General features: G+C 41.4%; 1 protein-coding gene across 2 annotated transcripts in view; it reads right to left on the reverse strand.

Moving 5' to 3' along the window:
* Positions 1-2,867: 2,867 nt before the first annotated feature.
* The window catches only part of HSD11B1 (hydroxysteroid 11-beta dehydrogenase 1), a 247,887-nt gene continuing 227,304 nt past the window's right edge, over positions 2,868-23,450 (reverse strand). For both annotated transcript variants that reach the window (XM_044077131.1, XM_044077130.1), the window contains one exon: positions 2,868-3,397. In XM_044077131.1, the coding sequence (XP_043933066.1) occupies positions 3,174-3,397 (224 nt within the window). In that variant the 3' untranslated portion in view covers positions 2,868-3,173. The remainder of the gene's footprint in view (positions 3,398-23,450) is intronic.

The following is a 23,450-nucleotide window of genomic DNA, read 5'->3' on the forward strand; positions in this document are numbered from 1 at the left end:
CTCTGAAGTCAGTGGCACAAGCTATAAAACCAATTCAAAATCTATCATAAGAGGACCTGCAGGCTTCAGTGTAGGCCTAGAGGCTCAGGATGACATCACTGATGCACATACTTGTGTTAAAAAGGATGCACTCTGGAGACACAAGGCTGTACTATATTAGCCAGATGAGAGGGTCTGTGAGCATTTGGATATAAAGGGACAGGGGCAGAACACTGTATTGAAATGTGCTGACCAAAAGATTAGAAGATGACCTGGTTTGATGTCCATCACAGAACCTGTAGACTCCCACTTAAATTTGAAAATAAAGCAGCAGATTTTAAAGTGTATATGTTCAGAATAGGGGACAAAGGGAGATCATAAATAGAATTAGAGCAATAAAGATTACTAATGTAAAAGAATATTTTTGTCAGATATGCACAGGAGAATTAACAGGTGCAGTTCACCATATATGTCAGTGACTTACCGGAAGGTAACCAGCATAACATTAGGAATTATTTTTATTGGATTATGTTCATGTATTCAGCAAAACTAGGTGCATTTGTACAATAACATGAAGAGTAAGCTAGTGTCTGATTTAGCACAGAGGCTAAAGAGAGAATGCAATATGTTGAGTGACATTTTACATGGAAAAAAGACTTGTTTTTAAGTTTGAGGCAAATGTCCAGACAGTATCCAAGCTATAGGTACACAAATATCTCTTGCAGCTGTTTTGGCTAAAGGTACAATCGATATCAGCATCAAACATTACTACAGCATCTCAGTTGTACTTATTTTAATTGATGTTTTTGAATAGCTGCTGGACAGAATTAATGATGTTTTTATGAAATACCATCATAGTTTCTAATACTCAGACTAAGCATTTAGATACAAGGGCATTTCTTTCTCATTTTATAATCTAACTCTCTCTCTCTTAAAATTTTGTCACAGTTTTTGCACTTCACCAGATTTTTTGAGGTTATTCTTTTTTCTATGTAAATTAAAAAGTGTGGTACAGACATTTTACATATTTTTGATCAGTATCACATTAAACTGCAGTGTGCTGTATTATTTGTAAACTTTACTATTGAACAGAACTCATGCTTACTATATGATATAAAGATAAGAAAAAATAAAATTGAGACACTTTTGGGCATTTTCCTTTTGAAAGCATGTAAGCCTTGTGGCTCTGTTCAGTCCTGATATTAAAATATTAGTTCTTAGAAGTTATACTGCTCTGCTATTAAAATGCTAGTTCTTTTAAGTTTCCCTATGTAGTTGTACATTATTTCAAGGTGTCAGCATGGTTTGTTAAAAGGGAGAACAAACAAGTGCTTTACTTTTTGAGAACACATATGTATGTCCTTCAGAAACCTGAACGCTTACTTACCCAACTTTCAAAAGACAGAGACAAAAAAAACAAAACTCCAGAACACCGACCACTTGGAAACCCAACATTTCACTACAGGTAAGTAACCGCTCGACCAGCATGTTGACCTTTGCCCCTTACCTATGCGGTAGTGTGATCTCGAGGTTGGTATATTTAGTTAGAGGCACAAAGTCCCCCCACATGGGTAGGTTTTCTTTGCTTCAGTTTTAGTCTGTTTGCCGGGTTGGCCAAGCAGTTACTTACCTGTAGTGAAATGTCAGTGTTCCGAGTGGTCAGTCTTCTAGAGTGTCATTTTTTTTCATCTTGATCTTTTGAAATCAGGTAAGTGAGCTTTCGGGTTTCTGAAGTAGAGCCGTGTGTGTATGTGTCTGCATGTCTCTATGTCTGTGTATGCACATTTGCTATCCATTGCTTGTCTAACCCATTTACGTTCTTACTATCATTTAGTGGCTTGTTTCACTGCTTGGGATCAATGTACCTTCACCATAGCTTCAGATCACTTAGCTTTCACATTGCTAGAGTAGCATAGGAGACAAACTCCACCATGCTCTACATCCCTTCTACACTGTGCCCAGCACCCTCATATCTCAAAATTGCACAACCTGCTATGCTACACACTCTAAATGCCTATCTCTTCTACCTGTATGCATACTGTACTAGAAGACAAAGTGGGCCTACTTCAGTCCCTTGTCTTGGCAAAAGTTGAGTCTGGGATCTCTATTCAGGGCCCACCAGCCCCCTTGCAATGTACATTTGTCTTTCTCTCCACTCTGTCCAGGCAGCCTGTATGCTTCACTGTAGGAAGGCACAGCATGCAGTACCTAGCTTGTGTGCTTTACCATGCAGCCCTTCACCAGCACTGAACAGTCTTTCTTTGTAGCACTTGACTTACTGCTGACATGAGGAGTATACCTATTGTCAGCTCAATACAGCATACATATCCTGCTGTACTGTAATCAGCAGATCTATCTGCAGAGATACAAGTAACTTCAGCACTGTATCTGGTATGCACTGAAGAGACCTTCTACAAATCCATTGCAAAGGAAAGCTGCCAAGCCTTCAAGAGCAAGAAAGGGTTCAGAACTGCATATTCTAACAGTCAGTATGAATATCACCTCAGGCCTCTCCTGAAAACATGATACACTGACACAATGGGGCTAACCTGTTCAACAAAAATAAAGTAAAAGAAAAAGAAAAAAAATGTTATACCCTGTTCAGTTGTGAAATAAATATATCTTAAAATTCACATTTACAAAGGATAGGTTGGTGTTCTCTGGCTACTTCTGTCATGAACAGTAATTCGCTAATTTTACTACGTACAGTTAGTGGGCATGGTTTTGTAGTGCAGACCTAGAAAAATGATATTTGAAAGTGCAAAGACTTTTCCATGAATATGAGATGCAATAACAATACTGCAAATGTTTTTCATTGTAGTTAAAAACATCAGTATATCAGTGTACCAGTGTCAACAGTAAAATAATATTAAAAATGTTACTCAAGAGTTGTTAATTTGTCATGTTTCACTGCTCATAATTCATTAATACTTTTACATTGTACCAAAGTTTTAATGACTAAAAATGAAAATATCCTGAGTGCTTAGTTTAAAAAATCCATCTTCCAAATATTCATGCAATCAGTTTTTGGTTAATTTTTGTAAACGATTAACAACATGGCTGCCCCAAAGTTTTAGATTTTAATTACGTTTAAGGCGTACCACTGTAGAAAGACTGAATGGACTTGACAGCAGAGAAATTAAAAGACTGTTCAAATCTTCCAGAATTTTCAGACATTTCTGTTGCAGTGCAGACTATTCAGGATTCTTTATATTTTCTATGTTATAATTCATACGGATGAGGCTGTCCAAATATTCTGGGGCCCAGTCCCTTATCAGAAGTGGAATTTTTGTAGCTTCATATGCATAATACACTTCTCGTTTTCGAAGGATGCCTCCCTTAATAATTTCCAAGGCACATTCCTGTTTTGGAGCTGGGGGTTGACGAATCACTTTTGAAACTACTCTTACAGCTGTATCTGGAAAACAAGAACAGTTTAAAGTTTACCTACTGCTACATTGCTCTCTTTCTTTGTTTGTTGTCTGTCAGTTATAGCATAGTTCTGACATGAAGTACATAGACATTGCAAAGTATCTGACACAGTGGATGGGATTAATAGACATTTAGTGCATAGAACCGCTCTGAGGGAATCCCAAACAATGCCTAATGTATTGTCTCACAAAATAAACTCCTGAAAAGTGGTCCACAACACTCATGCATAATTCCAGCCATACCCCTTCCATGTTGGTATAAATAGTGTTATAAATGTTCATGCTGATCCATACTACTACACAGACAGACCAATCTGTATAAATCATTCAGTTAGCAATCAACAAAAAAGGTCCGCCCTAATCAAATACAATTTGAGTAAAGCGGAGGTCTCCATTTTCTCTGGCAGAAATTGCTCTGTATTGTACTGTTTATTTTATCTTTAAAACAAGAACCCAAGCACATAATGTTGCAGGCTTGTTAATGAGTGCAAAACTGATGCCATAATACTTACTGTTTATTCTACAAATTTGATCCAGTACACCATGACTAAGTTTTTGCAGTGCCCGTTCAGAAATAATATCATATTCAGCATTAAAATGGGTAACTTAATGTCCATTTATGTAATATATTATATATAATTTCGGTACACCTTTTTCAATTTAATATAATTCATTTGCTTTTTAGTTAGTAAACTGTAACTGCAAAACAACAAAAAAGGGGATAATGGCACAAATGTGAAATGTTGTGACAGTATATGAACACTGTGGAGAAAAGAGGAAGCAACTACAAATGTAGAGAAAAAGCATTATGCATTCCTGACTAACAGATTGTTCTCCCATCAGTGGAAACATATCTCAGAGGCCTATGTTAAGTAACCCACGTCCACCTCACCTTCCCACCCACTATCACTTGCTGTCCTTTCAGTCTCAGAAATTCATAGACAGCTGAACTCTTGTCTGTATAAATGCTACTTTCTACAGAAGAAGGGACATCCTGTTATTTGTATGTATTGATAAAAAGACATTAGTTTTGATTCTGGATAACAACTGATCATGTTTTGGAATGTTCAAATGATCTAAACAGTAGGACAAAACATGAAAGAGCAAAAATATTAATTACAGTATCTGTATTCTTGGTGAGACTAAGTTGAAGGATGCCAAAAGGCATGTGTAGTAAATGCAATGCTCAAACCTATAACATGTTTATAGGTTCATAGGTTCCCCATCCACTCATCAAGATTCTTCTTGAAGAGATTCAGTAATCTATTCCTCCAGCAAGTCCTATTTATTTCTGTGCTGAGGTTCAAGTCCCGTCCATTAATTCTGGATTGGACATAGCTTTATATGTCAGGCATAGATTTTTAACCGAGCAGCATATGGCATCTGTTTGTGTCCCTTGATCCTCTTGGTGAGGTACTTTTGGGGTCTTTCTAATTGCTGCAGGTGTTGGGTAAGGTACATCCCAAAAGGGGCATTGTATTCTACGATGGGCCTGATGAGGGATGAATAAATTGATCTAGATGTGAATCCTTTCATGATGAGGTGGGCCATGTAGAAGGTCTTCTTAACCACTTTGGCAATGTGGTTGTCAAAGGAGAGATTGCTATCAACTTGGGTCCCCAGATTTTGGCATTTAGCTTTAGACCATGGCTCTGGCACCAGTTATCCGTCTCTGTGAGACCTTTTTGAAGGATGTTTGTGTCAGCTGGAGAGTCGATTATGGCACCTAGTTTGCAATCACCTGTCCCAGGACAGAACCTTGTGGGACACCACTTGTGACTGGTTTGAGTCTGAAATGGCTCCAGCAACTCTCACTCTGTGGGTTCTGTCTTTGAGCCAGTTTGCAACCCATCTTGTGACATAGGGGTTTATATTTAAGCTGGATAGCTTATCTATGATGCCAGTGGGGTATTGTGTCAAATGCCTTTGCTAGGTCTAGATAGGCTGTGTGGACTATCTTAAGTCAACCAGGTTCAAAAGGCAGGATCTGCCCTGTTTATGAGCTCCATGATGATCCTCTCCATAGCCTTCCACCTTTGTGGAGTTTAGAACTGAGTCATTTCCCACATATACTGCGCACCATTAAACAACTACAGTAAGCAATTGTAATTATTAACAACCATATTTTGGACAACATTTACTGGAACCAACATAAATTCTATTTAAGAGTTTAGAAGTAAAGTAAGTGCTATACCAGAGATTTAATCTCCATATTTAATTTTAAAAAGTTAATGGAAAATAAGGAGAGGGGCATCATTGGTACCAAAATGAAAAAGGGTACTGATAAGTTTGGGAAATACAAGCAATAATGTTTTATCATAGAGAGAGAAAATGTTTACATTAAGGGTAGGTGTATTTCTGTTATGAATGGATATTTCAACTGTGAAACCAAAGGTGTGGTGTACGTGGCCACTTATAAAAAATGTATAGCATTTTATATTGGAAAAATACAATGTCATCTCAGAACATGCATGTATGAGCATGAGTACGACTGTATAAACAAAAGCACATTAACAATTAACCAGATCATGGGTTTGTTTTCCAGGTCCTTGAAAAAGTTGAGCCAAGCGTGAGGGAGGTCCTTGGAAAGATGTGCTGGAAAAATGTGACTTAAAATGGTAACTGATTACTGACAGGATTCAATGACTATTCCTCTGTTATTGGTATTCTTAAACTAAAATCACTACAATTATAAATTCTGTTTTAAATTACATATTTAATTTTATATTTGTGTTCTTGTATTGGTTTTCATGGGGCAGGATGGAGTGTTTTACAGGATGTTTCAGAGGGTAGTTTTACAAAGAGGTTGTTGTCTTTTTAAGAAAGTGTCATGTGATTCAATTTGGATATTTAAATGGGGAGTGTGATCAATTAATTTGATTCTGACGAAGTCAGTATTGTAAGAGGAAAGTGCTTAATCTATTTTCAACCATTTTAATTTTTTATTAAAAGTGTACCCAACAGTAACACTGTTATTCAGTTGTGTCATTTGTGGTCATTTCTGTGCTTTATGTGGTGTGTCCGGCATTGAAGTTCCTCAATGCCCTTCCCAATTTCCCCTTTAATATAAAAACTACTTCAGGTCTTCTCTGAAAATAGGCTACTTGCTTAGGGGGACTAACACTGTCAACAAAGGATGGACGGATAAATGAATAAAGCAGGAGAGAGGGAGCCTCCTGACCAATTGATGTACCTCATGCCTGTGACTTTGTCTATAAACATGTGCAGTGATTCATGTTTCTAAACAGGTCTGAAGACTTTGAGGGCTAGAACAGCTGTCATCATGTCTTTCATGCTAATGTGTCTTTTCCTGAAGTCTTTGTCCCAGATGTTCTGAATCCACAGGTCTACCTTATGCAGTCTCAAGCTGTATCAGAGGACTCTGTGGTAAGAGTCGATTTCCAAGGTGAGTTTGAAGTACCCCACTCATTTGAGTTGGATTTCTCTCTTATTCATCATAACAGTACATTCAACATGGAAGGAAATGTGGGGATGGGACACTGCACGGGCTCTAAATGCTGGTACCATCAATTTCTTGGGTACAGTTGCAGCTAAAACAGGTCTAATCCTGTCAGAGGGATCATCAATACGCATGAAGCCAAATGCCCCAGAATTCTTAGGAACTCTTTCTGTGTAATGGTGTTCTGCTGGAAGGTTGTCTGCATCTTATCTGAAGGAGGAAAGCCTTATGCTTCTCTCTGACCAGCAGTACCCCTAGGAACAATACCTCTTTCATTGCAATAAGGTGACACTTTAGCAAGTTCACAGACAGACACATGGTTTTGAAACAGGGAAAGGTAATCTGTAGACCATTCTGAATCTCTTCTAGGGAAGTTGCCTTAATAAGGCAGTCATCCAGGTAGGGATAGATGTAAGTTCTCTTGGTTCTACAATTATTGGATACAAGAATTATCCTGGGTGCAGTATACAAGCCAAAGAGTAAGGGGTTAAATTAGTTCCAGGGTGACCAGAAAGGCCTGTGGAAGTAGAAGGTCCTGCATCACCAGCATTTTGAATTTGGAACTTTTAGATTTTTTTTTTTATTTTTTATTTCTTTATCTTTTTTTTTTTTGACTGATTTAATATAGGCCAGCAAGTTATTTCTTTTCTTGGAACTGGAAAGATAATTTAGTCAAATCCTAATATATTCTTTTCATTTTGGTACTATCGCTAGTGCTCCCTCAGAAAGGAGGTCTTTCAGTCTTGGTGAAAATAAGTCTATCTGTTCTTTGGGAACAAGTGGAATCCTGAGAATCTGCATCAGTTTCAAAACTGTAGTACGTATCCCTGACTTATAACGTGAGAACCTAGTGGTCTTTAGTGATCTCCTCACTTCCTTTTACATTGATGTCCAGATAGCTCCAGTCCATATAGGGGTACGGGCAGGAAGGGAAAGAAGGGGAGGTTTCCAAAGGTATATAAGCTCATACGTTCATAGGAAAGTATTATACAATCTGTCTACAGAAATCACAAGCCTATAAAACAGACCATATTTAAACATCCCCTCCAACCTTGCACTGGGCAAGACTAGACAGACTGGGATACAGCCTGAGTTTACCTTGAAGGTGGCAAAGGTGCTACTATGCTTGTCATGTAGTGGAAGTTTGTTTCAAAGATGATAGATTAGGATATGAATCTATAATGACATTGTTTCTTATTTTTCTGTTGTTGAAGGTTTAGATCATTTAATAGTCTATTTGAGGAACCATTGTTTTGCAAAAGAAGTGGAGGTCAGAGAGGTTAGTTCTTTCATTGTTCTTCAGACTAGACAAAGATAATCATGGAGGAGCCTGTAACAGACCAGGGGTAGAGAGATGGATGCCTTCCTGTTCAGACTGGTGACAGCCTTGAGCCCACTAGTTTTTTTTTTTTAGTAAGGAATCTCAGTGGTCTGTCTAGTTGACTGATACAACCGAAAAGGAACATTAGATTAAAATGGACCTAATGAAAGACACTTAAAATGTGATTAAATGTCTTTGTGTCTAGAGGAGATGCCTTTTGGAGATTAGAGTAGCCAGATAGAAGGTTTTTAAAACTACTATGGAGACATGATGGTTAAAAGAGAAGGAAATATCAGCAAGAGTACCTATATCCCTTATGATAGTGTCTGATTGGAGTGGCGTAGCACACTTTTAACACAGTATAGCCCATGTTAGAGCAATTACGAGTCAGTGGATAAATGCATAGCAACACCCAAGTTACAGTTATCTGTAAATTTAGATAACCACAGACCAATAGTGTTTGGCTTGGGGTCATTGCTATTCCCTTTGGGTGCTATGGCTCTGATGTTCTCCAGCCTTTATCCTTGTTCTCCACTTGCAATTTCTTCTTGCAGCAGGCTCTTCTTCCCTTTTGTGATTTGTCATTTTCATCCTTGCTATGAAGAGGCCAACTCTGATAGGATGATCCCTGCTGTACTTGAAAATTTGGGAATGAAAGAACTGTTTAACATATTGTTTTTCTCTTTCTTCTCAAGTTTTTTTAAGTAGATTTTTTTGTTTGGAGGTCAGATAGAAGATTCTTGTCATAGATACATTGTGGAGTTACACTTTAACATGGTCTTGAGAAGAAATTTCAGTCCAACTTGTCTTTTAATGGTAGACCCTATCACTGCTGCCCTGTAATATGCTATTTAATGAAACCCCTATAACGTATTTGGGCCTGGAAGGGCTATCTATAATACAAATCAGAATACCAGTAAGCAGTTGTCTTCTTCATTAATCTGTAAATGAATGGCTTTGTTCATCCTATGAATTGTGTCTCCAAATAAGACATCCTCTTGTGATTAAGCAAAGAAAGAGGTATCTTCAATAGGATTCCTATGAAAAGATCAAAACAAATATTCAAACTGCAAAACATCAGTCACAAAGGATTCAGACCCAAAACCATGAAAACAAAAGAAAAACACATTTAAACACATTTTATGCAGGGGAAACCCCCCTGTACCCCCATATGGTGGGCTACACCCCCAGACCACTGCTAATTATACATATACTACCTACAAAATAACACTACAGTGGGGAAAGGGTCAAGTCCTACACCCTGCTATACCACAATCTTGCATATGAAGCTACTGGCATTTTTTTTTGAAATTCTGCAATTTTGATATTATGTACCAGTAGCTAACCTATTTGACATTACAGATGGAACCCTGTCAATGTCTGACTTCAGCAACAAGAAAAACCTGGCCAACATAAACTAACTCATCTGCTTCTGAATCTGAGAGAAGATTCTCATCTATTCTTCTCAGAAAGGGCCTCTGACATTAATGGCTTCTCTGTAACCATGTAGATTTCAGAAAATCATACAATCTTGAGCCAGCTGGAATAAAACTTATGAAAGAGCATGGGATGCAGAAATGAATGAACATCCATCCAGCCCAAGCTGACACAAGCTTTAGGAGGTCCATTTAAGTCTGGACAGTTATAATTTCAGTTTTGCGGTGGCAGATGCCTTATTATAGAGATTGATGCCTTCCAAACCATGGATCATTGGCAGATGTTTTCTGTCTCAGCTCATTCTCTGCTGGCTTACTTATACATAAAAAGTGTGGGGAGATGACATCTTCCATGTCTGGAATTTGCACCTGAGCCCATTGGAGAGGCACACACATCAACTAAATCAATGCAGGATTTGGGCTATGAGGATATGACATTATCTGACAGTATCAAACAGCAATGTGGCCTATGGAGTGATCATGCCATATGATTTGGTAGTGATTGACACCAAAAATGGCATATTGCAAAAGTACCTTGATAACTTCAGCACTGTCATATCTAGGGTAACCTGATTTTGACTGGTGGCCATTAGTCTTCCTGTGCTTAGCTCTTGTTTATATCTCTAATTTCATTCTTTTCTTAGATAAGCGGCTGCTGGAGGACTTAGCCAATGATGCAACTAGATTAGTTGCCCACCTTCTTTAGGGCTAGTTAGTCCTGAAGAGATTGTGTGAGGCACTTGATTATCATTGGATAGACGACCCCAACACAAAGCATGCACTTATCATACACAAAAAGAACTGAAGATGGTGCCTGGCAGTCATTCTCTCTCTCTCTCTTCCTCTTACACCACTCATGTCATAACATCTACAAACTCAAGCCAGGAGTGGAAGTAGATAGAGCTTTGGAATTTGGAGCAGTTGTTAGGCCTACAGCAGGAAGCAATTCTCAGAAGCTATGACTGCAACAGTGAATGTTATGAAGACTATCATAATTTCATCGAAACCAAGATTTGACTAAATCTCAACTAAATCTAACTGTCTCCAGCATACATAAAGGCCTGACATTTTACATGAAAGTAATTCAAAAGATAATACAGAAGATTTAGGGCCACACTGAATTTACAGTTAGAATTTTGAAAAAGTGCTTGGCTCACATCTTTCTTGGGTTAACATGCAAAATGTTATAAAGATGGTGTAAAGATGTGAGATAGTGCCAGCTATGTCAGAGAAAGTAGGGCAGTGTATGTGTAACCTATGCCAGTATAGTTTGCTGGAGGTTTGTAAAGAATTATATGTCATTTGTATATCAAATTAATTTGTACAGGTGCTTGTGTTTAAAATGTATTTGCAAAGTTGCTTGTGTTAAAAATGTATCAACACTGTGTTCCACTGGACAGAAAAGAAATACACCTGTATGTCAGACTGTTTTGTAACTGTTGAAATGAATACACTATAACAGAAGATACTGGAAGAGAAGAGTTTAATCTCAGTGCAGCTAACTTTGAAAAAATAGTCTGAAATTAAATTACCTGGATTAGGCCATAAAGATTGTCCCTCCAGATTTACTATTCTTCCGTGCAGGAATACCTTAGTCCTGAACGGAAGCAGCCATTTAGGAGCAGGAAGGCAGCGCGCCATGCATATTAATGACAGCACGCTGCCTGAGCTCCTAATTTTACACGGAGCGTTTAAGAGTGCAGGGGGCATATCTGAGAGCAGAGCTCTCAGAATATACATGCCCCTGCAATAAAGAACAGCAGAAAGCCCTAAAAGAATGAACGAGACCGCTCATAAGTGTACGCATACCCCCAGCAACATCCCCCCACATGTACAAGAGCAATAGTTAACACAAAAAATATAAAAATACTTTTTTTTATGAAACAGATTAAATTTAACCATAGGTGTGCAGATTTGCCCATCGCTTAGCTACGGTTAATGCAGCTTAAATGGCAGAAGAGGGTAAAAAGCAAGATATATGTAAATGAAGCAGTATAGCAATAGTGTAGTGAACAGAGCATTCATCTTGCGAGCAGTCATTACAGGTTCAAGTCCCACTGCAACACATTCGATTTTCCATGTCAAATCACGTTATGACTAATATTTTTAGTCGCATAACCTACTAAATAACATATATTTGCGAACTAGGGTACTGCATTAAATGCATATGTGAGGTGTCAGTGTCATAATGTTGCAAAGTCCACAGATAATCACATGTGCCCCATACAGTATATGTACACAGGAATCAGGGATACAAATGGAAGGTAAAATGTGTAATGAATGATAACTCCATACAGCTTCCAAATCCCCCACCTTCCCAAGAACTACTAGAGATTACTGTCTAAATTAGTGCAGTGGTAAGCGGGAGTAAGCACTAGTAAGCAAATGTAAGCACTATTAAGCAGTAGTAAGTGGGAGTAAGCATGTGTAAGCACTAGTAAGTGGGTTTAAGCCCGTTTGTGTGGGGGTAAGCAACGCGCACCCAGGTTAAGCAATACTGAAGCTAACTCTCTGTAAGCATATTTAACCAGAGGTTAGTATTGATTATCCTCAGGCATACTCACTTACAACTGCTTAAAAGTGCCTTAATCCCTCTGTATCCAACAGCCGCTGTTCTGCCCAGCAATAAAATAAATAGCCTTGCAGGTATTGAATGCAGGACCCTATACACTATAGTCACAGTAGTTAATCACCAAGCCATCACAGCAGTACATAAGACTGAGGTATCACCAAACAAATCTTCACTACAGTAAAATCAAACTGAACATGTGAAAGGAATCAGTATACAGGCATATGTTCTATAACATACTACATAACATAAATATGTGAACTGGAGTACTGAAGTAAGCACAGATGTGAGGTGTAGTTGTAACAGAGTACTGAAGTCCCCTATTAAACACAAGGATCCCATACAGTGTACGTACAAATGAATCATGGATACCAGACATATATATAACGTGTAATGAATAATAAAGCAATGCCAAAAAGCAAATATATTGCAAAGTAAATATTAAGCAATGCTAAGCATTGCACAGGCCATCTTAGTAGGTGTAAGCAATGTGTAGGCCAGCTAACTCAATTTGCCCAGTGGTATACTCCTTTAAATAATGCCAGCCTTAGGTAAGTAGGTTTGCCCATACCTTAGCCTTTTCAAACCCGTCCAATCATGGCAAAGTGCTGGAAATTGGCCCTACTTAAACCCAACAGGTGTGAATACATATCATAACTGGTTGTAGCTTCCCCTTGCAGGCACCATGTCAGGAATGGGAGAGTGAGTGCGCTTTTGGGCACAGAGCTGGGGCATCTAGGAGTCCAGAGTCATGGTAGAACTCCTTGTCAAAGACCATGAGCAGAGACTGCTGCAGGGCTAGTACCAGGGTTCCCAATATAAAGTGGAAGCCTGGGACCATCTCGCCCGTGACTTCACAAGTGCCACTGTCATACACTAAACTGGTGAGCAGGTCAGGCATCACTATGCCGACCTGAAGTGGTGACAGGGGGATCTCTTGGATCAGTGGATCCAAGAAGCTAGGGAGACAGGGGAAGTCTCAGTAGTGTGTAAGTATCGCTCCACTACCTGTTTAATAATTGCCAGGTCATGTATATTATGGATAGGTATGGCTAAATATTCCTCATGTCCTTCACAGTGGCAAGTGAGCGGGCTGTGAACCAGGAGGCCCACGGCTATCGCTTGGAGAGGTTGAGATGCGAGGCAGGTTAGCAATACTCTTGCATGTACTGTCATAGGAAATAAATCTAGCTGTATTAGTAAGTCAATTGCCTGTATAAAACCTGTATTGTATAAGGCAAGTACTGCATACACCAATGAATATGGCAGGAAGAGTCTCATATAGGTTGCATGTAAATTAAAGCATAATAGCCTGACAATTAAGGTCTAACTGCTGGACTGCATGTGTTTACTCTGGTATCATATGGTAATGTAGATTTGCAATTAGTTTATAGTACTGTTGTATTAAGCACTGTTACCCACACTGTGCAACATAAATAAAAAATGTCTAGGAATGTCTGTATATGACTGGTGTAATCCCCAGAGGTCAGCTAGTACAACTGGAAGAGACATAGACAGAAAGCATTGAAAAGACAGACAACAAAATCCAAATAGCACACACAACTGAGATGTGAACTGTTGTATTTTTAGCACACACAATCATGGTCCAAATCCTGGGAGTGGTAGTAGTTTGCATACAGAATCATACCCCACAACTGTACAGATATGTCCAGAATGTCCAGTATATTGGCCCGTATCTGTTGCCTGTCACTGTGTCTCCCAGGCAAATCAATGGGATGATCCCAGATGTATAGGCTGCAAACAAGAAATAAACTGACTGTCACACATCTATAAGAACAAACCAGTCACTCTAGCAACTCTCCAAACTGTTATGAGAGGAATAAGCCAAGTATGTCCCATCTTCACCCCCATGTTGTCAAGCTGTGACCAGAGTGCGTACAGTAACAGAGTGAGACGTAAGTACATAATACTAATGTAAAACTAGTACCTTGTGTGGCAACAGTCATGTAGTACTAGCAAACATTGCTACCACAGGTACGTCAGATACGAACAGAAATAAAAGAATGATACCCTGTACTGGTACTGTTTACTTTGGTATTGTAAGATAACCATGGAGTAGCCTGCAACAGACCAGGTATAGAGAGATGGATGCCTTCCTGTTCAGACTGGTGACAGCCTTGAGCCCACCAGTTTTCTTTTTAGTAAGGAATCTCAGTGGTCTGTCAAGTTGACTGACACAACCGAAAAGGAGCATTAGATTAAAAATGGACCTAATGAAAGACGCTTAAAAGGTGATTAAAATGCTTTTGTGTTTAGAGGAGATGCCTTTTGGAGATTAGCGTAGCCAGACAGAAGATTTTTAAAACTAGTATGGAGACATGATGGTTAAAAGAGAAGGAAATATCAGTAAGAGTCCCTATATCCCTTATGATAGTGTCTGATTGGAGTGGCGTGGCACACTTTTAACACAGTATAGCCCATGTTAGAGCAATTACGAGTCAGTGGATAAATGCATAACAACATCCAAGTTACAGTCATCTGTAAATTTAGATAACCACAGACCAATAGTGTTTGGCTTGAGCTCATTGCTATTCCCTTTGGGTGCTACGGCTCTGATGTTCTTCAGCCTTTATCTTTGTTCTCCACTTGTAATTTCTTAGGATGATCCCTGCCGTACTTAAAAATTTGGGAATGAAAGAACTGTTTAACAGATTGTTTTTCTCTTTCTTCTCAAGTTTTTTAAGTAAATTTTTTGTTTGGAGATCAGATAGAAGATTTTTGTCATAAATACATTGTGGAGTTCCACTTTAACATGGTCTTGAGAAGAAATTTCAGTCCAACTTGTCTTTTAATGGTAGACCCTATCACTGCTGCCCTGCATTATGCTATTCAATGAAACCCCCATAACTTATTTGGGCCTGGAAGGGCTATCTATAATAGAAATCAGAATGCCAGTAAGCAGTTGTCTTCTTTATTAATCTGTAAATGAATGGCTTTGTTCATCCTATGAACTGTGTCTCCAAATAAGACATTCTCTTGTGATTAAGCAAAGAAAGAGGTATCTTCAATGGGATTCCTATGAAAAGGTCGAAACAAATATTCAAACTGCAAAACATCAATCAGAAAAGATTCAGACCCAAAACCATGAAAAAAAGAAGTTATGTACTCACCATAACGTTCCATCCAAGTAGGTAAACTTCATTTGTCAGCAACCTGTGGTTTACGGATCCGATATGGATCCGAGCTGGCAGCATACCAAGCTGCCGGCTCAGATCCAAGCCGGCAGCATACCAAGCAAAAAGATCCGAGCTCCAAGCTCCTCCCCCTACCCATACTGCACTGCAAACTCCTTCCAATCCTCAGATTGAGTTTGCCACTCCATACATGACACCAACAAACTAACCTGAGACCCCTAAACCAAGGAAAAACCTCCAACTCATGAACTCTGGACATCAAGTTCAGCAAAAAAAAAAAAAAACGCCAAGGCAAGGGGGAAGGAGGGAGGGACGATTGCTGACAAATGAAGTTTACATACTCAGATGGAACGTTATGGTGAGTACATAACTTCTTTATCTTAAGTAGTTAACTTCATTTGATCAGCAACCTGTGGGACAGAGTCCCCAGCTACCCAAAATCTTGGGAGGCCCTTAAGGAAGGATATTCCAGAGCACTGCAGAGCCAAAAGAAGCCCTTCCTCTAAACACCAAATCCAGTTTATAATGATTAATAAAGGTGTGAGAAGACACCCAGGTAGCCGCTGAGCAAATGTCATCTAGGGAAACTCTAGACCAGAATGCTGCAGACGTTGCCATAGAATGTGTAGAATGGGCATGAACTCCTACTGGTTCTGGTAAATCAAGCTCTCTGTATGCTTGTAGGATACAAAGGGAAATCCACCTAGCCAGAGTCACCTTTGAAACTGGTTTCTCTAAAAAGGGCTTAGCAAAATAAACAAAAAGTTGATCAGATTTGTGAAATACCGCCGTCCTGTGCAAATAAAAACGTAACTGCCTGTGAACATCCAGCAAATGAAGTTTGTATTCCCCTTTGTTCTGAAAATTAGCAAAAAAGACAGGCAAATTAATAGATTGATTAATATTTGTTTCAGAAGAAACTTTAGGAAAAAAGGATGGATTAGTCCTGAGAGACACCCTGTCCTTATGAAACACATTGTATGGGTGTTTCATACAAAAAGCTTGCAGCTCTGACACTCTCCTTGCTGAAGTTATAGCTACCAGAAAAGCTGTGTTCCATGACAAAAATTTTAAGTCAACTGATGCAGAGGGCTCGAAAGGAGGTGCAACTAAGGCCTGAAGAACCACAATTAGATCCCACGGCGGTGACGGATTCTTAATAGGGGGTTGCAGAAGAAAAGTGCCTTTCAAAAAAGTCTTACAAATTCTGGCAGCAGCGAGGGAGCCTAAATTGTCTCCTACATGGAAATGAGAAATAGCCACCAGCTGGACCTTCACTGTGGAAGAGCTGGCTCCTTGCTGGAAGATATGAGACAAAAGTCTAAAACCGCTGGGATTGGAGCAGTAAAAGGATCTAGATTTCTCTGTGAAGCCCAAATGAAGAAGCGTCTCCATTTGCTAGAATAAATTTTCCTGGTAGAGGATTTATGTGCCACAACCAAGATAGATTTAACAGGAGAAGGGATACAGAGAGTCCTAGCAATTAGTGGAACTGGAGCAGCCAAGCTGTGAGCTTCAGTCTGTCCAGATTCGGAGGAAGCATTCCCGAGGGATGACGAATTAGATCTGGAATGGGATCCAAGATCCAAGGTGGAGCTATGAGATGAGACCATAGGCAGGGGAACCAGACTTGAAGAGGCCAGGATGGGGCTATGAGGATCAATCTGCTCCCCAACCCGGCGAGCTTTCTGTAAGAACTTTATCATGAGTGGGAGCGGGGGATATGCATAAAGAAGACCGGATGGCCAAGCATGAGCAAGAGCATCTCTGGGGCTCCCCCCCCCCTTGGGGGGATTAGAGCAAAAAACTCACTGCACTTTGCGTTGGAAGAGAATGCGAAGAGATCGCAGCAAGGCTAACCCCACTTGAGGAAGATCTGTTCTGCTACACAAGGGTTCAGAGACCACTCATAAGGAGAAAGGATAATTCTGCTCAATTTGTCCACCAAGATGTTGGACCTACCCGGAATGTGCATTGCTATCAGAAAGCGGTTGGTGGAGATTGCCCATTCCCAGACTCTCATGGCTTCTCAACTAGGGGGATAAGACTTGGTTCCTCCCTGTTTGTTGATATACCAGACCACTGACATATTGTCTGACTGGATCGCAATAGTTCCCAGAGGTAGATAAGCATGAAGGGCCTGCAATGCTAAAAAGACCATTTTCATCTCTAGGACAGTTATATGCAGAACAGTCTCATTTTGAGTCCACGTGCCTTGAACAGTCCTGCACGAACAATGCCCCCCCACCCTAGGTGGGAGGCATCCGTGGTCACCGTGGCTTGGGGTTGGGGTGCAAGAAAGGGATGTCCCTCCTGCAAATTCCAAGATTGGAGCCACCACTTGAGAGCATTTCTGCACACTCTGCTCAGAGGGATCGGAAAATCTAGAGGTTGATGAAGAGTCGACCACTGAACTTGCAACGTTCACTGTAAAATTCTCATATGCAGATGAGCACAAGGGATCAGGTTGATAGCTGCTGCCATGGACCCTAAGGCTCTCAGGACTAATTCTGCAGGGGGGTGCAGGAGACTGCAGAAGCGCTAACACATGAAGTGTCAGGCTGTATAGTCTGTCTGGGGTTAAAGAATGCCCTGGCCTGGCGAAAATCTATTCTCGCCCCTATGAAGTCTAACACTTGAACAGGTTGAAGGGAAGACTTCCTTAGGTTTATGGTAATCCCTAGCTGAGGTGATATCCAGAGAAAGAAATCTCTGGCTAGCAAGAGTAGATGCCCAGTGGGGGTGGTGAGAAGCCAGTCGTCCAGGTACGGAAAGACCTGAATGCCCTGAAGTCTCAGGTGGGCCACTACAACTGCCACGACCTTGGTAAACACCATGGGGACTGTGGTTAGACCAAAGGGTAGGGCACTGAACTGATAATGATTGCCCCCTAGCTGAAAGCGGAGGAACCTCCTGGATCGCCTGTCCATCAGAATATGGTAGTACGCATCCTTGAGGTCTATCGAGCACAACTAGTGTTCCTCCTGCAGGAAGGGCAGGATGGATTGAAGTGCGATCATCCGGAACATTTCCTTGGCAATGAACAGGTTCATTGTTGACTAGTTGAGAATCGGCCTTAGGTCCCCCATCTTGTTTGCCACCAAAAAGAACCTGGAATAGATGCCTGATCCAGACTGGTCTGGGGGTACCTGCTGGATGGCTCTTTTTTCTAGTAGTTTTTGTATTGCCAAGGCTGCGGCCTCACTCTGAGTGGGTGGGATGTCCGGGAGGTGCCTTGTGCAAAGGGGTTTGTTTATGAAGGGAATAGAATAGCCTCTGGATATTATTCGAAGCACCCAGCGATCTGTCGTGATGGACTCCCATTGATCTAGGTGCATCAAAAAACACCCCCCGACTGCCTCCAGAGAGGAGCAGTCAGGTAACCCTTCAGGGTTGCTTCACAGGTCGCTCTGAAAAAGGTTCATGTGACCCGAAGTTCTTCGGCCCCCCCCCCGCCTCTGGGCCAGTGTCCAACTTGTCCCCCTCTGCCTCTGGGGGAGAAGGAGTCCTGAGTGTTCCAGGACTGCTGAGTTTTCTGGAACCACAGCTTCTTTTGCTCTCGCTCGTTCCTGGAGAAGGACCTATGAGGGTTAGAGAAGTGGATCCCGATGGCTGACAGCTTCTTCCGTCTTTCTCGCTCTGGACAAGCATATTGCGGACAGTCTTCCCGAACAGGATGGAACCATCAAAGGGTGCGTTAGCAAAGGACGCCTTGAAGGGTTCCAAGAAATCACAAAGACGGAGCCAGGCATGATGCCTTAATGAGATGCCGGACCTGCTAGCCCTAACGGCTCTCTCCATGGCATGAGAGAGTAAATGCATAGATGTATTGTACACAGACTTGAGAGTGGCCATATCAGCCGAGAAGGTCCGTTTATCCTCGGCCAACATGGACTCCAGGGGAGACTCAGCGTACTCTTTCATGAGGTCCCGCTGCAGTCGAATTACATGGGCCAAGTAATTCAGTGCTCTTATAGTAACGGTGGCTGAAGCTGAAGCAAAAGTCTGCTTTCCAAGATGGTCCATAGCCTTGGACTCCTTGTCTGGGGGGTGGACCGAGGAACTTTCTTGGTCGAGTTCCTTTTTTTGTGGCTGCTACCACCACCATGGCATCAACCGGGGAACCTTTGTTCCAAGAAGCTCTATCTGCTTGTGGACTCAGTATTTTGTCAGGTCTTTTGGGTATAGGCTCCACAGTGTCCTTTTCCCTCCAAGCTCTGGTGGTGATAAGGTCCACCAGAAGGTTGGCCGGGGGAGACACCCAAGAGGTAGATGGGCCTGTGTCGAACGCCTCCAGAAATAGCGACTCGTCAGAGGAAGGTTTTTGGGTGGACCACCCCCCCCCCAGCAAAGGATTTCTATAAATGGTTTCTTGTTCCTCCAAGGGAACTGTCTGGGGTGCAATGGACACAGGCTGTCCCTGGGGGGACTGGATGACAGAAGACAAACCCAACTGCGAGGGAGCAGGGATGGACCCTGAGGACAGAGTGAGGGGTCTCGATCCTCCAGAGAGAACCCTCTCCATGACATCGAATGCCGAGGGAGACCTGGTCTCCCTGAAACTGGTAGCCGAGACCCTCAGATCCGACGAAGGGATCGGAGCCAAGATGGAACGGTCGGACCCAAAGGAACAGTATGCCCCGACCACAATGGAGCTGATGACACACTCATCCCCTCAGATCCGATGCCCAACTCTCGGCTCCGAGAGCTTGGATCTGAAAGCAGATCGACAGACTCGAAGTCATGGCTGAGGTCATGGTCGAAGGCACCATCGGCACTGACCCCCTGACTCCGGGACTCCTCGGATCCACAGACTCCGATAGATGATGGTGGATTGGAGAAGGAGCTATTGGGGTGAAAAAAGGAGCCAAACTCCCCACACCAGGAGGGGGGGCAGAAATACCCCCATCTGCATTTGAGTTTGTAGAAACCTTCACATCATCTGATCCATGTCTGCTTCAGAGATGCTTCTGGTTTGATCTGGAGGATGCCACCGATGCCAGCCGGGACAGCCAATCTGAAGACAACCTTGAGGGTGGTCTAGCCTCCTCCTCCGGCTCTGGAGAAAAACGTGGTGAACAGAGCCAAGGAGAGGATGTCTTGACAACTTTTACTGGAGACAAGATTACTTTACCGGGGGGGGTGTTGAATCTAACTTGGCCTGTCACTTATGGCCCCTCTCTCTATCTTTATCCTTATCCCCATGTCTCTCTGTGTCCTCCCACTCTCTATGCTTTTCTTTAATCTTCTTGGCCTCTCTCTCTCCCTGTGGTAAGGTGGGAGGGTAAGTCCCAGATAGGGGAGAAGGGCCAGAAGGCTGAACAGCCACAGCCAAGGCTGGTAAGAAAGCTGAAGAAGAGGCAGAAGTTGATTCTGTGGGTAGAAGACCCACCAGAATCAACTTATTCCTGTGATCCCGGGGGTTGAAGGCCACACAACTCTTGCAGCGGGAAGACAAATGGGCCACCTCTAAGCAAACTACACACGGAGTGTGACCATTGGCTGGAGACAGCTTGTGGCCACACTCTATTGACTTAGAGAAAGTCACTTTCTGACTTTCTGACATCCTAAAGAACACACACACACACGACGGGTGGGAAGGGAGGCCTACACTAATTGAAAGTTTTCAACTTTTGAACAAGGAAAAATGCAACAAGTATAGTGGACAACTAATAATTTACCTCAAAATTATCAAAAAGGGCACACACCAACCAAGTTTTATAGAACAAACCCTAACACTTGCCTGGAGCTCAAGAATCCCATGCTGGTGAAGCCGCGGCAAATGAGATCTGATGATTGAAAGGAGGTTGCATTGCAGTATGGGTGGGGGTGGGGCTTGGAGCTCGGATCTTTTTGCTTGGTATTCTGCCGGCTCGGATTCATATCTGATCCGTAACCCACAGGTTGCTGATCAAATGAAATTAATTACTTCAAATCAGAAAATAAAAACACATTTAAACACATTTTATGCAGGGGAAACTCTCCCTATACCCCCACATGGTGGGCTGCACTCCCAGACCACTGCTAATTATATATAGTACCTACAAAATAACACTACAGTGGGGAAAGGGTCAATTCCCGCTCCCTGCTATACAACAATCTTGCATATGAAGCTACTGGCATTTTTTGAAATTCTGCAATTTTGATATTATGTACCAGTAGCTAACTTATTTGACATTACAGATGGAACCCTGTCAATGTCTGACTTCAGCAACAAGAAAAATCTGGCAAGCATAAACTAACTCATCTGCTTCTAAATCTGAGAGAAAATTCTCATCTATTCTTCTCAGAAAGGGCCTCTGACACTAATGGCTTGTCTGTAACCATGTAGATTTCAGAAAATAACATACAATCTTGAGCCAGCTGGAATAAAAGTTATGAAGGAGCACAGGATGCAGAAATGAATGAACATCCATCCAGCCCAAGCTGACACAAGCTTTAGGAGGTCCATTTAAGATTGGACATTTATATTCTCAGTTTTGTGGTGGCAGATGCCTTTTTATAAAGGTTGATGCCTTCCAAACCTTGGATTTTTGGCAGATGTTTTCTGCCTCAACTCATTCTCTGCTGGCTTACTTGTACATAAGAATTGTGGGGAAATGACGGCTTCCTTATCTTACCAAAATTCAGGAATTGGCACTTGAGCCCATTGGAGAGGCTCACACATCAACTAAATCAATGCAGGACTCACACTATGAGGATTTTGACATTATCTGACAGTATCAAATAGCACCGAGGCCTATGGAGTGATCATGCCATATGATTTGGTAGTGATTAACACCAAAAATGGCATATTGCAAAAGTACCATGATGACTTCAGCACTGTCATATCTAGGGTAACCTGATTTTGACTGGTGGCCATTAGTCTTCCTGTGCTTAGCTCTTGTTTATATCTCTAATTTCATTATTTTCTTAGATAAGCGGCTGTTGGTGGGCTTAGCCAATGATACAATTAGATTAGTTGCCCACCTTCTTTAGGGCTAGTTAGTCCTGAAGAGATTGTGTGAGGCACTTGATTATCATTGGATAGATGACCCTAACACAAAGCATGCACTTATCATACACAAAAAGAACTGAAGATGGTGCCTGGCAGTCATTCTCTCTCTCTCTCTCTCTCTCTCTCTTCCTCTTACACCACTCATGTCATAACATCTATGAACTCAAACCAGGAGTGGAAGAAGATAGAGCTTTTGAATTTGGAGCAGTTGTCAGGCCTACAGCAGGAAGCAATTCTCAGAAGCTATGACTGCAACAGTGAATATTATGAAGACTATCATAATTTCATCGAAACCAAGATTTGACTAAACCTCAACTAAATCTAACTGCCTCCAGCATACATAAACGCCTGATATTTTACATAACAGTAATTCAAAAGATAATACAGAAAATTTAGGGCCACACTCAATTTACAGTTAGGATTTTGTAAAAGTGCTTGGTTCACATCTTTCTTGGGTTAACATGCAAAATGTTATAAAGCTGGTGTAAAGATGTGAGATAGTGCCAGCTGTGCCAGAGAAAGTAGGGCAGTGTATGTGTAACATATGGCAGTATAGCTTGCTGGAGGTTTGTAAAGAATTATATGTCATTTGTATATCAAATTGATTTGTACAGTGCTTGGGTTTAAAATGTATTTGTAAGGCTGCTTGTGTTAAAAATGTATCAACACTGTAATCCACTGGACAGAAAGAAATGTACATGTATGTCAGACTGTATTGTAACTATTGAAATAAATACATTGTAACAGAGGATACTGGAAGAGAAGAGTTAAATCTCAGTCCAGATAACTTTTAAAAATAGCCTGAAATTAAATTATCTCGATTAGGCCATAAAGATTGTCCCCCGGATTTACTATTCTTCCGTGCAAGACTACCTTAGTCCTGCACGGAAGCGGTCATTTAGGAGCAGGACAGCAGCATGCCATGCATATTAATGAAGGCACGCTGCCTACGCTCCTATTCTTACACGGGGTGTGTAAGAGTGCAGGGGGCGTGTATGAGAGCAGAGCTCTCAGAATATACATGCCTCTGCAATGAAAAACAGCAAAATTCCCTAAAAGAATGAGCGAGACCACTCATAGGTGTATGCATACCCCCAGCAAC

Source organism: Protopterus annectens, chromosome 7.part0 (assembly GCF_019279795.1).
Source record: "Protopterus annectens isolate FY-2018-M chromosome 7.part0, PAN1.0, whole genome shotgun sequence".
NCBI classification, from domain to species: Eukaryota; Metazoa; Chordata; order Ceratodontiformes; family Protopteridae; genus Protopterus; species Protopterus annectens.